The 15,735-nt window shown below is 49.4% G+C and overlaps 1 protein-coding gene across 1 annotated transcript; it reads right to left on the bottom strand.

Moving 5' to 3' along the window:
• On the bottom strand, positions 1 to 14,050 carry LOC136952119 (rho GTPase-activating protein 32-like). Its single transcript, XM_067246810.1, has 21 exons — positions 13,942 to 14,050; positions 12,871 to 12,979; positions 12,649 to 12,761; positions 12,083 to 12,167; positions 8,644 to 8,730; positions 8,354 to 8,491; positions 8,141 to 8,233; positions 7,866 to 7,988; positions 7,533 to 7,610; positions 7,275 to 7,356; positions 6,992 to 7,141; positions 6,573 to 6,675; positions 6,292 to 6,436; positions 5,869 to 5,951; positions 5,564 to 5,671; positions 5,088 to 5,233; positions 4,756 to 4,969; positions 4,498 to 4,643; positions 4,236 to 4,310; positions 3,357 to 4,043; positions 1 to 3,133 (listed from the first exon to the last, which is right to left on the bottom strand). The coding sequence occupies exons 1-21, from the start codon at positions 14,028 to 14,030 to the stop codon at positions 879 to 881; spliced, it is 5,109 nt and encodes a 1,702-aa protein (XP_067102911.1). The 5' UTR covers positions 14,031 to 14,050; the 3' UTR covers positions 1 to 878.
• Between the last annotated feature and the right edge of the window lie 1,685 nt (positions 14,051 to 15,735).

Genomic DNA, 15,735 nt, shown 5'->3' with positions numbered 1-15,735 from the left:
ATTACATTAACATTACCTCGTGTCTTTAAACAACACAATAAGACAAAGCATATAATCAAGTTTTGATGTTGTTAAAACTAAAACAAAGAAATGCATTATAGGACACACCACAAAGCTGTAAAGAAAGGGTTTCCTTTTAATGGAAAGAGCACTTATATGATCTGTCCTTTCACATTGAAAGCATATACAGTACAACAATACAACAATCTTCAGTAGTCATGGTTCTCCTTGGTCAATTATCTATTCATAATCTGAGTGTTTGTTGCGTGACTGAAAAGTGTGAGTGGATGTTTTTTAGTATCCCCTATTGAACTTAGTAAAGAAAACCTACGTGCTAACTAAACCAGCACCATCTTTAGTGAATTTGTTAGAAAAACGCAACAAAAAAGGAGCTCTATTAAGGTCTAAATTAAATATCCATCTTCGATACTGTAACCCCTTAGAAAGTGCATGTTTTAAAAGTAACCTTTAAAAATAATCTAATCAAATACATTAGCAATAATAAATATTGGTAGACACTCTGGCTAAGAATATTATTGCTTTAACATTAACAATAAGGTACATTAAAAGGGCATTTGCTCTGGGTTAGATCATGTTAACTCACTGTCAAATGACAATCCACCATCCTGTCCCTGTACCCCAAGACATTTGGACACATACTCACAAAACATGACAGCCATTCATCCATACTCAATATAAATAACACCAGCTGAGCAAATCACTAATCAGTGCCACTTCTCTGTGGTCTTTTTAACAGCTTATGAGATTTTCATTTCACCCTCTATATATATATATATATCCCGGCAATCTAGTGAGGTATGAAAACAAAGCGGTCTGCTCTGGCACAAACAGAGCGAGGATGAGATGAGCCAGGTCAATCACTCGGCATAGACCCCCGCTTCTGGTCTCAGGCCAGAGTGTGGAAAAGCTCCATGGCCCAAGGCTTTCGACAGCAGTCTGTGGCTGTGAGGAGACATGCAACCATGGGCAGGGAATGGGCCGGCCAGGACTTTACCAGGCCTGGGGGCTTTGGCCCGGGAAGCTGGGTAAAACCCCTCCAGGTTGTCGTAGTGTGTTGGTCTAGATTTGGTGCTTTGAGTTCTTCTGTTGGGCTGGGTGGAGAAGGAGCCAGGGAGGTCTGGTTCCAGAGGGGATGTGGCGTGGTGGTGGTGGGGGAAATGACGGGGCTCCTTGATGCTCTGGGAACGCCCCGGTCTCCTGGGAGCGGCGGGCTTTGGCCTGGCTGAGTGGGAGTAGCTGTTGACAGCGTTGCCCATCATCACCCGCTCCTGCTCCCGCCCCCGGCTCTGGCTCCTCCCTCCCGGCTCCAAGCTCCTCAGGTTGGAGCAGCTCCTCTCTTGCAGCGAGGGGACCTTGCGTAGCTGCGGTTGGCTTCTCTGGGGCTGGGAGGGGCCCTGTCTGGACTGGCTTCTCCTGGAGACACTCTCTCTCCTGGGCTGGGTTGGCTCCTCACTGGGCCAGTTAGCTCTCTGGTGTCTGGTGACATCTGGCTCGGCCACCTGGTGTCCTGGAGGGTTCTGGGACGTAGCCCTCGTGTCCTGCTGGCTGTCTACCCTGTCGATGGAGAGGAGGCAGGCATTCCCTGGATCTGACCTGCTTCTGGTGTGCATGATCTCTCTGCCCCTGTATTCTCTCTGGGGGAGGGGAGGGTCCAGCTTCTCGTAGGGGGACATGATAGGGCCCTGAGACCTCTGCCTGGCTCGGTTCTCCGCTCTGATTGGCTGATAGACTAGTCTATCAAAGCCTTCAGGTTGGCGGGCCTCATAGATGACTGTATCTCTGCTCTCCATTAGGACCTTCCTGTCTACAGGAGAGACCAGGTGAGAAGGATACGGATAGTACCCAGGAGGTGCACTGTCTCTAGTGGAGCGCATGGTGTAGGACTGGCTGTGTCTGATCCGATTGGTCCGGTAAGGGTCCACATAGTAGTATGACTCCTCCGGAGGGCTGACGTCTGCGTATGGGCTGTAACGGTACTGGACACGGCCATTCTCAAAGTAGGGCTGGACCGGAGGGAGGTCTGACTGGACGAGCCACGGGTATGGCTTTTCCTGGACGTAGAACATGGTATCTGGGGGCACGACCTCAGCCTCAGCCAGCTGGACGCGGCTGAGCTGTGGAGCGTGGAAGGAGCGCGCCCTGCGGATGGCTGGGTAGCCTACAGCTCGATCCTCCGGCCTCTGCCACTGGCCCAGCGGTCTATGCAGACCACTGGGGGACAGCTCGCTCCGGGGGGGGGCTCGGTACTGAGGGGAGGAGGGGTGTTGGCGGTCTCGCAGACCCAGAGTGCTGTACACGCCCTGGGGCCCAGCCAGGTGGAGAGGCAGGTTGTCAGGTCGGGGGTAGTGAGGTACTCCTGCGTTGTGGACCCGGTAGTGTCTGTAGGCCTCGGCCTCGGCCAGCTCCAGAGCCCTCTCCTCCTCAGGGCTGTAGCGGAGGGCAGAGGGAGGCTGAGAGGGACGTGGAAGAACCTCCTCCAAGGATTTCGGCATGGAGGCCTCGGATAGGACTGTGCGGTAGTTAAAGGCTGTGACAAAGTCAGGGTGGGAGGGGCTCGGAATGGAGCAGACCGGCTGAGGGGCGGGAGCCGACCCCGAGGGACTGTGGTAGATGGGCGCCATTTGAGGCTGAACAGGCCCCACAGCCCCTAGAGGCCTCTCTCTGGCCTCTCTCTGGCCCCTCTCTGGCCCCTCCAGGCCTGCGGACGGGACTGGACTCACAGGAGAAGTGAAGTTTCCCTCAGGGTCCTGTATTGTCTCTGGGCTGAGGTGAATAGGCAAACCATGTGCAGGGATAAAGCAGCTGTGGCCGTCTGTATGAACGCTAGGCGAAGCTAACAGTGGAGCAGCTGGCGAGATCGGTGGTTCGGTGAAATCCTGAGGCTGGGCACGGAGGTGGAGGACAGAGGGTCGAGGCGTTCTGTCCTGCCTGAGCGGAGGCTCCTGTCTCTGGGGAGAGTAGCTGGGTGTCTGGGTCTGGGCGCTCCTCCTGGTGGAGCTCCGGCTGCTGGCCTTCTGGGCAGACTCTGCGAGGGCCAGGGCCAGCTGGCGGGCGGCACTCGTCATCGGAGGGTGAGGAGGAAGGACAGACACTGAACTCACAAGTCTATCTCCTGGGGGGGGATAAGACAAACAACTCTACAGTATGACAGGACAAACAATGCTATGATAAGACATGATGAGACAAAACACAGAGGCTTTGATAAGAAACTAGCTTAAAGGTAGATCGATTCTTATCAACCTCTAAAAAAAATTATTTAAAAGTACAATGTATTACCACGATGCACAAGTTTTCTAGATGATCATGAAATGCGTATGGTGTATTATGCGACTGACCTGGTTCTGGCAGGTTCTGTGCAGCCTGGCTGTTGTCAGTGAGAGCAGAGACCTGGCTGACGGTGCTGGGGGGGCTGGGCTCTCTCCCCGCCCTCCCTGCAGCATGATGGAGCTCCCGTGGGGGGGAGGTGGAGGGGACAGGCGGGGGAGAGGGGGAGGCGGCACCGTGGCAGCTCCTTGGCTGTCCGACCCGCACATCTGCCTCGACGACGACGGGGGATTTGGAGGACTTCCGTCTGAGTTTGGGGGAGAGAGGACGCGGGGCTTTGTCCCCCCCTCTCACACGGACGGGAGTGACATCAGGGGACTGGCAGCTGCTGATGGCGTTGTTGGCGGATGAGATGTGCTCTGATTCGCTGGAAGCCCCCGCACTCCTTCTCCATCTGACGCTTTCCTTCCGCTGTGGGCCGGGAAACGCGGCGGGCGGGCTGCACTGGAAGGACATGGGGTCAAAGTCCAGGGAGGACATGCCGGGGTCAGGAGGGAAGAGGTCAAGCTCATCTTCTTGATGCCGAAGAGAGGCGCATGCTGGGCCACTGACGGTGTCAGCGCTGTTCTGTGCCTCCTTGGTCTGGTTGCTATGGAGATCGCCTTTGGCCCGGGCATGCCGCAGGTCATCCTTGAAGGCGGCGGAGAGGGCGTCGCTGGTGGAGCGAGGGCGAGAGGGCTGGTACATCTGAGACTCACCTGGGACAAACACAGAGACACAGTTGCTATCATTGAAAGGTGGTGATCTTACTGTCAAGCAAACAGAGAAACATGTACAGCTAAATGTGCAGTTAGTCAGTACTGCTAAATAATCAGTACGTTCACACTAGACAATCAGTATATCTAAAAACTATACAGTATATACACAGTATACACACGCAATTATCGTACCTTCCACATTGTGCAAAGAGGTGAGAGATTCTTCACTTTTAGCAGACCTCAGTGTTCCTCCATCTCCTCTTCCACCTGAACAAGGGTGCATCATTTAAGAGAAAGATTTCATGAGAACCCTAGATGCAGCGTAAAAGGCACCTTAACCGACACATTTTCATGGTTCATTTGCACGGCCCTGATTGGAGCTATTTTTGGGAGCAGGTTGAGTGCTGGAGGTGGAGGTCTGGGGGGAAGGCAGCCCTGCTGGTGGTGGTCTGACCTGGCAGGGCGATGCTCTTGATCTCATTGGGCTCGCTGGGGTGCCTCTTCAACTTGCGCTTGGTCACGGAGGACGACTTGCCCAGGTGGAAGAAGGACAGCCAATTCCCCACAGGAGACTTCTTCCCTTTTCCCTGAGTGCGCTTGCTGCAGACACAACATGACACACCGTCACTGTGCGGGCACTATCCCTACGACAGGCACAACCGGAGCAACGTCTCTACAACCGTTTGTCTGTCACTGCGAGCTGGAAACCTACCTTTCCATGGGCAGGTCAATGACGGTGTGGAACCTGCCTTGCAGAGCCCCTGGCCCCTCCCCCACCTCGATGTAGTCGCTGTGGGCCAGGCAGGGGGTGGTGACTGGGGAACCCAGCTGGGACTGGGTACGAGCCTGGGCCTCCTCCAAGGACAGCAACTTGGTGGACGGTGAGCTCACCATCAAAGACTTGGGCCTGGAGAGAGTGTTGTTGCCTGGAGGTGGAAATATGAGCAAGAATGTTTGAATTCATAGTGCACCGCCGTACATGACCTCCCCCCCTAACAACAAGCCTTTATTTTCCTCTCAGAAGTGTAAGGAGGGCTGCCCTACCTGCATTGTCCCGTATTACAGAGTTGAGTTTGGGGCTGAAGAGCGCCTCGGTGTTGTTGAGGATGAACTCCACCACCACAGACTGGATCCGCACCTCCATGAAGGCAGCTGTCCCGCTGAAACAGGCCGACTCGATCTGCCTGGACCTGGGACACAGATCCAGATACAGCATGGCCTACTTTCTGCAGGATGCCTGCTGGGACATGCCCCAGTTCACCACTACACCAGAACACACAGGACTCTCGAAAGGCTACATCGAAACTCTCCAATAAGTCAGATGTCGGATACGTCTTCAGATACGATGGACAACAAACTATCACTCAGAGAGACATTCACACAGTAGAATAACAACATAAATTGGTCTGAAATAACATGACAAGAACATGACAACATGTTCTTAACATACCTTACTGGTAAATTAAATGACAAATATATACTTCTTAATAGTTTTAGTTTAGTTAAGTTGACATAATTACCTGAGCAGGTTAGGTGCCCAGACGATGGCCAGGTTTTTGGTGTGCATGTTGGTGACGGGGCTGAACGTGGCCAGATGGGACAGATGTCTCATGAGGAACTCCAGGGTCCTGTGGAACAGACGTTACTAAGGATCAGACTGTACAGGAACAGCTCAGAGGAATGACCAGCAGGTGGCATCACACCACCACAGTCTAACACTCATCGAGTTGGATCCCATTTCCTAATGCGGGACTGCAGATGGAATTCGTATGTGGAGCAATGCCAGTTTTGTCCATTAGGGTGAGCAGTGAGTCGGCTCACTGACCTGTAGTGGGGAGGGGGAAGCTGCTGGATGACGTTGTGGATTTTGACCAGCCTCTCCTCATCGGTGGCTGCAGACACGGCTTCCTGTGGAGACGAAAAAACAAAAGGAGGTCGCTGAGCGAGACTGATAGCGAGAGAGAGGGGACCGCTCTCTCCTCTACTGTCGTTCCCCCTTTTAACAGCTATCTTCACTGAACCCCTGGTGTGCTGAAAACCTTCTGCTGCTCTCCGAGGGGAAGCTTTCTCACTTGTTCTTAGACGGCTTATTTCGATGCCGAATTTGGGTCACCAGTTTCCAGTGTGAACACCCCTTTTCTCTCATGGTTTATCCAGAGCTAACTGGGTCATTCAGCATACAGTACATCCAGCAGCTGGTTCATGTTTATCCAGAAGCCCAGCCTGCTGCGAGGGACCTGCTGCTTACTGAGAATCTCTCGTAGAGCTGGTAGGTGAGGAGCGGATTGGGTAGCTCTCTGAAGTACAGCTTGCAGAGGGAGCCCACAGAGTGGATGTCCTGCTTGAACACATCCCTGGTCAGGTCAGGTATCTGCTCCGAGTCAAACTCATGTCTGGAGGAAGAAAAAACGAAAGAAAGAGATGAAAACATCACGTTCCGTTCCATCAGCCTTCTTTGATACTCAAACACTTTACACATAACTTATGGACTGTATACTGGAGCTGACTACTAGACTGGTGGAAACTCACCTCAGTTTCTGGATGTTGGAGGAGATTCCAGAGAGGCGATACATCCCATCGACCACCCCATGCTTCTCTATGAACTCTGTACAGCTCCTTATCACCTGGGGAACTGAAGGAGACCAGGCCGTCAAAGACAGCAGCGAACACCGGTCCCTCCACAGCAGCAGGAAGGTTAACGGAAAGAGTAGCTTGAGTAGTGGCTGAGTGGTGAGGGAATCGGGCTAGTAATCCGAAGGTTGCCAGTTCGATTCCCGGTCATGCCAACTGACGTTGTGTCCTTGGGCAAGGCACTTCACCCTGCTTGCCTCGGGGGGGAATGTCCCTGTACTTACTGTAAGTCGCTCTGGATAAGAGCGTCTGCTAAATGACTAAATGTAAAAATGTAATGTGATTTGAGTAGCTGCACTGCAGGGTGAGAGACTGACCCTCATGACCCGAGTTGAGGAGGTGTTCCCCCAGGTCACAGCCAAACACCCTCTCCCTGAGTATGCCACGCTGCCTCAGCTTCTGAGGGGGAGGGCGAGACTTCATGAAGGTCCTCAGGAACGTGACCAGCTTCCCGTGCTTCTTGCACACTAAAGGGGACGCACACACACACACTTTGGCATTACACGCTTCAGTCGCAGAGAGAGTTGGTCATCCATTATTGACGAGGAGCAGAGCAAAGTGGAGCTCGGTGTTCAGAGATGGAGGACAGCAGCCCCCTACCTGGTTTAGGCACAGAGCTGGAGACACAGGGGGGGATCTTTTCACTTATCAGCTCCACACAGTCACAGGGGAAGAATCCAACCTGCAGAAAAAGAGAGGGAAAAAGACAGAAATGGAGAGTAATTCTATTAGTTGTGCTACAGATATGATCTGAGGGCCAGGAAGTGATAGTAAGCCTGCACTGGGGCGTGGGATGCAAAATATAGGTCACTAGAGTGAGGGCACATTTAAGTGATACACCCATGGAAGTAGTTTTACCTGAAAGCCATGTTTCCCTCTCCACCAGCCTGTGTCTTCTTTAGGAGGCATGTCGATGACAGACACAATGTCTCCGACCTAGATAACGCAAAATACAGAGAAACAGCAAACACACCATTTTAAGTAGGAGAAGAAAAAAAATACTGTGCTTTTTACACACTTCAAAATGAGAGAAAATAAATGTTATTTTTATCTATATTCCTGGATTTGTATTTGGGATTTCGACAGCCGATCATAAGATTGGGATAGATAAAGAGATGAAATTGAGCTTAAAGCATTCCCTAATGCCCATAATCCGCTGTGCGATAATCCCCAGATTCCTAGAGAGGTCACCTCAAAGGTCAGCTCGTCAGTGGCCTGGGCAGTGTAGCGCTTGGTGACGTGGGCAGCAGCGATGGCCGGGACATTGATGGAGGCTTCTTCAGCCACCAGCAGATGATTCCCCTTGTTGTCGATCTGGGGACACAAGACACAGTTTGGTAGCAGCGAAAACAGCACAGTTTACAGAGGTTAGCGAGTGGTACTGTGGTCTCTGTAAACAGAGTGACCACCGGGTTAAGAGAGCCAGGTAGAGGCAAGTGGAAGAACGAGAGGACAGGATCACGTACCTCCATCCATGTGAGAACCGGCCCACAGTTGATCTTGTTGTCGGCAATGACAGAGAGACGGGCCAGGTAAGCTGACAGCATCTGGGTCTCTGTCTGAGAGTCACACAGCCAGTCCAGACAGAAACAACATCACAGAGCCAGATAAGGGACCGCTGATAGTACTATATGAGGATGTTTTGGATCATAACAGTGGCGGGATATCCGATGTGGTACCTCTCCTGTGTCCTTCAGTGTGTCCAGGCGAGGCAGTTCGGAGAGCTGGGAGAAACGGCGATCATAGATGCACAGGTGAAGATGTTTATCCAAAACGCGGAAGTCCTCATAAGAACGCTTCACCAGCCAGCTCCGGCTCTGAGAAACGGAAAAAAGAGAAAGAGGCGAGAAGAAGAGAAAGAGGGAGAGAGGCCCTTTAGACTGGATTTAAGAAAACAGTAGGAACATCTATTTCACATGCTCCAGAAGCTTCCATGGTGTTAGGCATCCTGTACTGTCCTATACTGTACCTGGCAGCCTATCTGGACCAGGAAGTGCAGCTCCTTGGAGTCTAGACCACTCTTCTGCCCCTCACTCTGCTCTTCTGCAAAGGACAGCTAGAGGAGGAGGTACAACAGGAAGAGATTAGGCTCGTCTTCAATAATGGATGAGTACAACACACAGCAACCTCTCTCTGCGTTGAACCTACTGTAGCGTACACAGAGAACATGACGTACACCTCGCCTGTCCATGAAATCGTAAAAACCTTGTTCGTGTTCAGAATGTTCTTTTTCACATCTGCAATTCCTTCTTTAGCTCAGCTAGGTTCCAGCGGGCTAAAACGTTGTGGACACTGCCATGAGATGGACCTGATAGGGAGTGAAGGCGGGTGAGGGTAGGCACTTTCCACACTGTGACTCTGCAAGTTGGCGTGATGAAGATTCTGTTTTCACCCCCTGAAAATCCTGCAGTGGAAAATGTATAATAGATAAGGTACTGAGATGAACCCCCTGGGCGCTGGGTTGTTTTTGGTACCTCCTCCTTTCCATATCCCCCATCCCTGGACACTGTAAACTTCAGCATAAGGGATGAGATCAAAGCCTCCCAAAAACATTTGGGGCGAAAAAACTGACATGGAAACATCACACTTCAAAGGCCTGCAAGGCAAGGGAGGTTCATGCTATTTATAACTATTAACCGCTAATCTAGATACAGATGCAACGAAAGTGACCCAATTTATCCACCAGTGCTTACTAGCACTGCAAACCAAGAGCTCTTCCATAGACATGCATAGAGTTAAGAGCTGTGAGTTCCTGGAGACATGATCTTAGGAAGATCCCAGCATCCTGCATGTCATTAAGATAAGAGATTTACGCTGGGTTTACTTTAGTAGAGAGAGAGAGAGAAAGAATCTCTGGACAACAAGAAGATTAGCCTAAGAAGCAATGGAGACCATGTCGCTTGTGGGTGGCCTGTTAGGGGGAAAAAACAAGACCAGAACTAATATAGTCTGGTGGTTTGAACAACGGAGAATAGTGACTTGACTACTGCTTAAGCCTCACAGCACTGTCAGTAGTGCAGAATCTCTCGTCCGTTTCCATCTGTCTCAAAGTCTCCATCTGTCTGCATTAAACCATATGGTACCCAACAACTCTTATTACATTTCCCCAGAACAGCTCGAACTGAAACACACAGAGCAACAACTCAACCAGATAAAAACATGCTGGCGCCCATAAACGACTCAATACATACGAGAACTTAAAAAAAGAACAAATGAACAAGGCACAGCATCACTACACACTGCAGATACCTGCCAGTCCTCACACCCTCGATCCTGTGCTACCCCTTCCACAGACTCACAGCTGGAGAGGGGGTTCAGTCCTGGCTCTCCAGGCGCAGCTCACTAAGCAGATCCCTGCCCACCTCTGGTAGCTGGGCTTAGCGTCGAGAGGAGAGAGAGAGAGTTGCCCCTACATGTGTCTTCTGCAGCAGTTGAACAGGCTCCGCTTGCCTTCCATTGAGCTCCAGGTAATAAAACTCTGTGTCGGGTGTTTGCAGCAGCTATAGACTCCACATTATGCATCCTCTGGACTGTTATTACGGTGAGGAAGCAGAACAAATATAAATAGAAGCTTCCGCTGATTCTATTTCCCTCCATTGCCCCTCCTTCTCTCTCTCTCTCTCTCTCTATCTCTCTCTCTCTCTCATATCTCCATCTCGTCCTCCTTCACTCCCCAACTCCCCCTCCCTCCCTCCCTCCCTCTCTCTCTCTACCTTCCTTCATTCTCGGGTGACTACAGCAGCTTGTCGGTATAAGGGACAAAGCAGCACGGGCACACACTCGCAGGAGCCTAACTGGAGGAGACACCATTTACATTTGAAATAGTGCCCTTTAAGAGAATGTAGCTAATCTGCAACAAGATCAGAGTCTGTGTGGTGTGTGTGTGTGTGTGTATGAGAGAGAAGGGAGGTTGCAGGAGACATGATATTCTCTCTATGCTGGTCCTTTGTGTGTGTACTATGAGGAGCATGTGAGTCATGATGAGAGGAACCACAATGACAAAGACACACACACAGTGGGCACATTTCCTCTCTGGGAGAGGTCAAGTGATCACATCACAACACTATTACAGTAACTGATCCTAATGTATACAGAATTTCAGAAGATACTGGAAAGCTCTCTATAATTGTGTGTGTGTGTCAGTGTGTGTGAACACTATGTTCTATAAGTGTCAATGTCAGGCATGGCTGGCTTCTCCCTGGAGTGATATTTTTCTCTCAGGTCTAGCTCATCTTCCCTCTCAAGGTCACAGAGACTGCTGTGCTGTTGCAGACACACGACCAAAGGAGCTTGTTCTGTCGAGGCTAGGCCACAAAATCCTATTGAAGCAATGGAACACTGCCCATCAGCTCTAACACATACTACACGGAAATATACATGTACAAGCCTGCAGCAGTGTATGTCATAGCATGTGAAACTCCCCTGACTGGATGGACCAATGAGCAGGGGGTGAGGTATAGATTTACTGCTGCTCTCTGCTGGCTTGCAAACAGAATTACATTGAAGTTAACCAGGCGGGAAAATGCCACTTTCACAAATGACTGAGTCAAGTCTTCCGCTTGACTGCATCTCATTATCTCCACGGCAAACAAACTCTTACTCTTAGTCAAACTCCTGTCCTGATGGACCATGCATTGGCTGAGGAAAAACGGCATTTACACAAACGCGACCTTTTAGGCCTCAAATAACCTTAGTTCAAGCTTTTTTTCCTTTTACCAAAAGTACAAATCCTTGGCTTTGTATCAGAGCATCACCGGAGGGCATAAAGCATCTGTCTAGTTACATTTGTCCCTTTCAGTAAGGTACAAAAAATTCTCTTCTGCCCCCTTCTGGTGCCTACCAACATCTACAATCCAAATGTCTGGAAAGAGCACAAGGCCAGTTATGGAGGCTCCTGCGGGTGGACTGTCCAGGAACACCAGTGAAAGCTCTTTCCCTGGTGGCCAGAATGCTAATCCAACTAAGACTGTGGATCCAGGTTTAATCTGACAGGATTAGGGTAGCATGGATGCTATTTAGTGGATTAGCACAAACACAGGACGAGGCCACATAATTAAAGAGGAAAATATCATTCTAAACAGCGTTTAGAATTCCGTGAAATATCCACAGAGTAGGATTTTATAACAGCGCAGTGTTACATATCAATTGGTGTTTGAGTGCTCGACTCAAATGTCAGCTAAAAACGTGATTGTTTAAGAGCTGGAGGCCAGGAAAGCATTGCAACATACTGCTCATTCTATTCCTGCGTTCCATTATTAAACTTAGTAATTTGACAAACAAATCTACTAAGTAATACATGAACGTACGCCAAAGACAATTACCCAAACATAGCTCAGCCAGGAACAATAACTCCTGTTCTCCATAGAATGTCTAGATGAATGGATGACTGAATGCATGAGTGTCCTCACCTGCACACTGCCAAAGTCAACAGTTTCATAGTGAAAGTGGGCACACTCTGCCAGCCTGGGAAAGTGCCCTCTGGGAAACGTCAGCCTGAACATAAATACAAAAAGTCAGTAAGCTAGCTGCTTCATCAGTATTCTAATGGCTAATATACTGAGAAAGGGAGAAAGTACACAGAGAGAGAGAGACAGAGAGACAGAGAGAGAGAGAGAGAGAGAGAGAGAGAGAGAGAGAGAGAGAGAGAGAGAGAGAGAGAGAGAGAGAGAGAGAGAGAGAGAGAAGGGAGAAAAGGAGAGAAATAAAAACTGAAATAAAGGGAAAGAAACCTGGTTAAGAGTCTGAGATGGATGGAAGGTCCACAAAGAGAGATGTAGAGCAAAAGCAGCGATAGACAGAGAGGGAACACAGAATGGTAGGAAAAACGGCAAGGCATACACGGAAGAGATAGCACTAAATGACTAGTCTGCCTTTGCCTCGCCCATCATTCATTTTACAGTCCTTTCATTTTATTGCCCTGGTTTACAGCCCTGGTTTACAGCCCATAATAGCACGTTGCCGTGGGAACACCTACTTCTTCATGTTCTTGACCTTCATGCTGGCCGTGCTGACGCAGGAACGCAGGGGGGGCTCGGCAGGACGCTCTGTGACCTCATCACTCCTCGCCTGGGCCGCGTGTGTCATATGCTATTCGACAAAACGGAATCAGACCTGAACCACACTAGCAGAAGGAGAACCACAAACCATGTCGATACTCAAATCAACCCCAGACACTAAGGACCGTGTTCATTAGTACCGTGGATGGGGATGTCTCTGAAGGGTGCTTCTCTGCTGGAACATCAGAGTCTCTGTTCCCCTCCAGGGGGGGCAAGCCTTCACCCAGGCTAGGACAGGGTACCACAGTCCTGACGGAGAGAGGAACGAAGGAGAGGAGGAGGAGACAGAGGGAAAGTGAACACGCATCCATACAGGGTTTTCAAATCATAAATCCTCCACCAGGGGGAGCACATGAAAGGCAGTCATATTCCCGTCATAGTTCAGGGTCTCCAATCAGGACATTGCACCACCACAGCCCTGACAACATTTGGCCCAAGCAACAGTGTTATGTAGATGATTGTGTAGTTAGTGTTATCAACAAATTATTGATCTAAGTAGTTAGTGTCTAATACACGAAGGAATGCACCAAGTCTATACTCGGCAAAGACGGCAGCATATCTCACAGGGTGAGAGCAAAACTACACTTACAGCCTTTGTGTGTGTTCATGTAAGCAAAGACTTCCCTTTGAGAGATTCACCAATGCAGGCCTCCCACAGGGGATAACCTGACTAAACCTGCAGCTGAAATATGAGTCGGGGCTGGGGGGAGAGAGGTATATAGAAAGAGTGAGCGAGAGAGAAAGCGAGAGAGACAGAGAGAGAGGGCGGGTGGGGGTGGCAGACAGAGAGAGCGATCCATTCAGTCTAACTTATATCAGGGACAATGAGAAGGAGAGGTGGCCTCAGATTTGTCCTCCCGGTCACAGTCACAAAGGCCATGTGATGCAGTGATTCAGCCTCATAGTTGTCCTCTGAGATCACCAGATAAGGATGGCAATACTGCCACACTAGAGAAGGGATCCTGTAGATCTAGGTGGGAGAGCTCAATCATCCTGGGGCCTTAATACAGTTTAGATATGATGAGGACTGTTCGATTTGATATTCCTGCTTTACGCTAACATTCGCCCACATCATTCCCACTCACAAATTACCTCACACAATCACATACGCACACACACACAACAGACCCTGCATATGCAGGTACAGTATAATCATGAGCATCTGCAATGTCCTGATCAGCTGACGCGCTAGCCGTAAGAGACTAACTCACCCTTCAAGGACGTCACCACTTCCTGGTTCTCCCTGGAGTCCTGAGACAGCATTCCCGATCACCGCGGCAACCCCACAGCCAGCCTCCATGACACTGCCTTGCTGCAACAGCCGACTGACGAGGGAGAGGAAGAGAGAGGGAGGGAGAGGGAGGGGGCGAGAAGAGGAGAGTCAACCGTTAGAAAGAAGCATTCAGGCATTAACCCACTCTTAGCTGCATCTCACTCTCAGTCCATTCCATTGTAATGACCTGGGGGAGTAATCGCCGGACGAAAGAATTGGCTGAATCCTTCACCCCCCTCACCCCCGGTAGTAAATGGTATCAGGAACTCACGTCCATCAACATCACCATATACTGTAAATTAACTGAAGAAATGCAGACAGTTGACTCAAATGCCTCCCTTAGACACTTGTCGTGCGGCCTGCCCCCATTCCCACGTCCAGCGTTTACCCCTGCTTCTGGCACATCCTCACAACCATGACATTCAGAGGAAGGCCAAACAGGACTTCCTATCTCCACATTTCCCCGTCCTGCACCTCCAAGAAGAAGCTCTTAGCCATTGATACTGGGGTAGTTTTGTCTCTTCCTTTAGAGTGTCCCACTAATCACCATGGAAATGTCTGGCATCGAAAGCGGTAGTAGATACATCAGCTCAGCCATTAGCTACTAGCATTGCCGCTCCCCTGTAAATCACTGGCCCACGGCCACACGGAGTGGTGCTGACTGGGTTCTACACAGCTGCCTGACTCAGCAGAATGTGAGACACCAGATACATAGGCCGAACAAGCCCAACTCCACTCAGGGACATTTCATCTCTCCAAAGGCTGCCATGATCCCACTACAGGATACCCTGGGCCGACACAATCACAACAACTCGTGCTGCTGGCTGTGAAGAGTAAGGCTGTGGAGAAAGACATCATGATACATCAGGATTTTTTTTTACATAAAGTCATTTTCAATAATGACTGGTTGGTGGAGTCATCCCAGAAAGGCTAGAGAGGAATTGAGGACAAGTGTGCATTCTTATTTAGTACTATACAGCTTCATTATGCCACTGACATACTCTTTCACAAAGTCATCTTATACGGTAAAGGACAGGTTGGAACCTGTGAATTCAGAATAATACCAATACATATGACAAAAAACTGTAGTTATTAGCTCTTAGGATTTGGTAGACATAAATGTTATCCTAAGTACAGTTACTGTAGCATGTGAATCTAAAGCCTTATCACAATGTATCACAATCTTCAACATAGCCTGCATTCTTTTCCAGATAACATTTTGCATGGTACAGTGTAACATCTGACCTTGGGAATCACACTGAATAAAGAAAAAAAACGTACATTTCAAAATGCACTACATGCTTGTCATCGTGTTCTGCATACAAAATAGTTCGGCTAGTTACTGCCAGAGTAAGGAATCAAAGTCCATTGTTTGAAACTCAAGATGACTTACTGAGTACCCCTCCATTAAGAAACTTGAATTTCAGAATAAATGTCTGTTCCAAGCCACCTAAGAAACTCCCAAATCCTAAAGCGTAAATCAACCTTATTTGAAAAGTGTTTGTTTAACAGGTCAAATCTTTCAAAGAGAAAATGTGAACATTAGGTTCCGACGGCACAAATTTCCCTGCTGAACATTTCATTCATAAATGTATTTAGGCTACTTGTGATGTTTAACGACATGTGTCTTACTGTAGCTGTAAGAAATCACACATTATATGTATTTAGAAGCCACAAACGATATGGATTTAAAAGGCAAGAATATGTATCTGATTCTGATGACCTATCGGTT

Source organism: Osmerus mordax, chromosome 11, assembly GCF_038355195.1.
Source record: "Osmerus mordax isolate fOsmMor3 chromosome 11, fOsmMor3.pri, whole genome shotgun sequence".
In the NCBI taxonomy this organism is placed as follows: domain Eukaryota; kingdom Metazoa; phylum Chordata; class Actinopteri; order Osmeriformes; family Osmeridae; genus Osmerus; species Osmerus mordax.
This window is presented reverse-complemented; position numbering and strand designations above follow the sequence as displayed.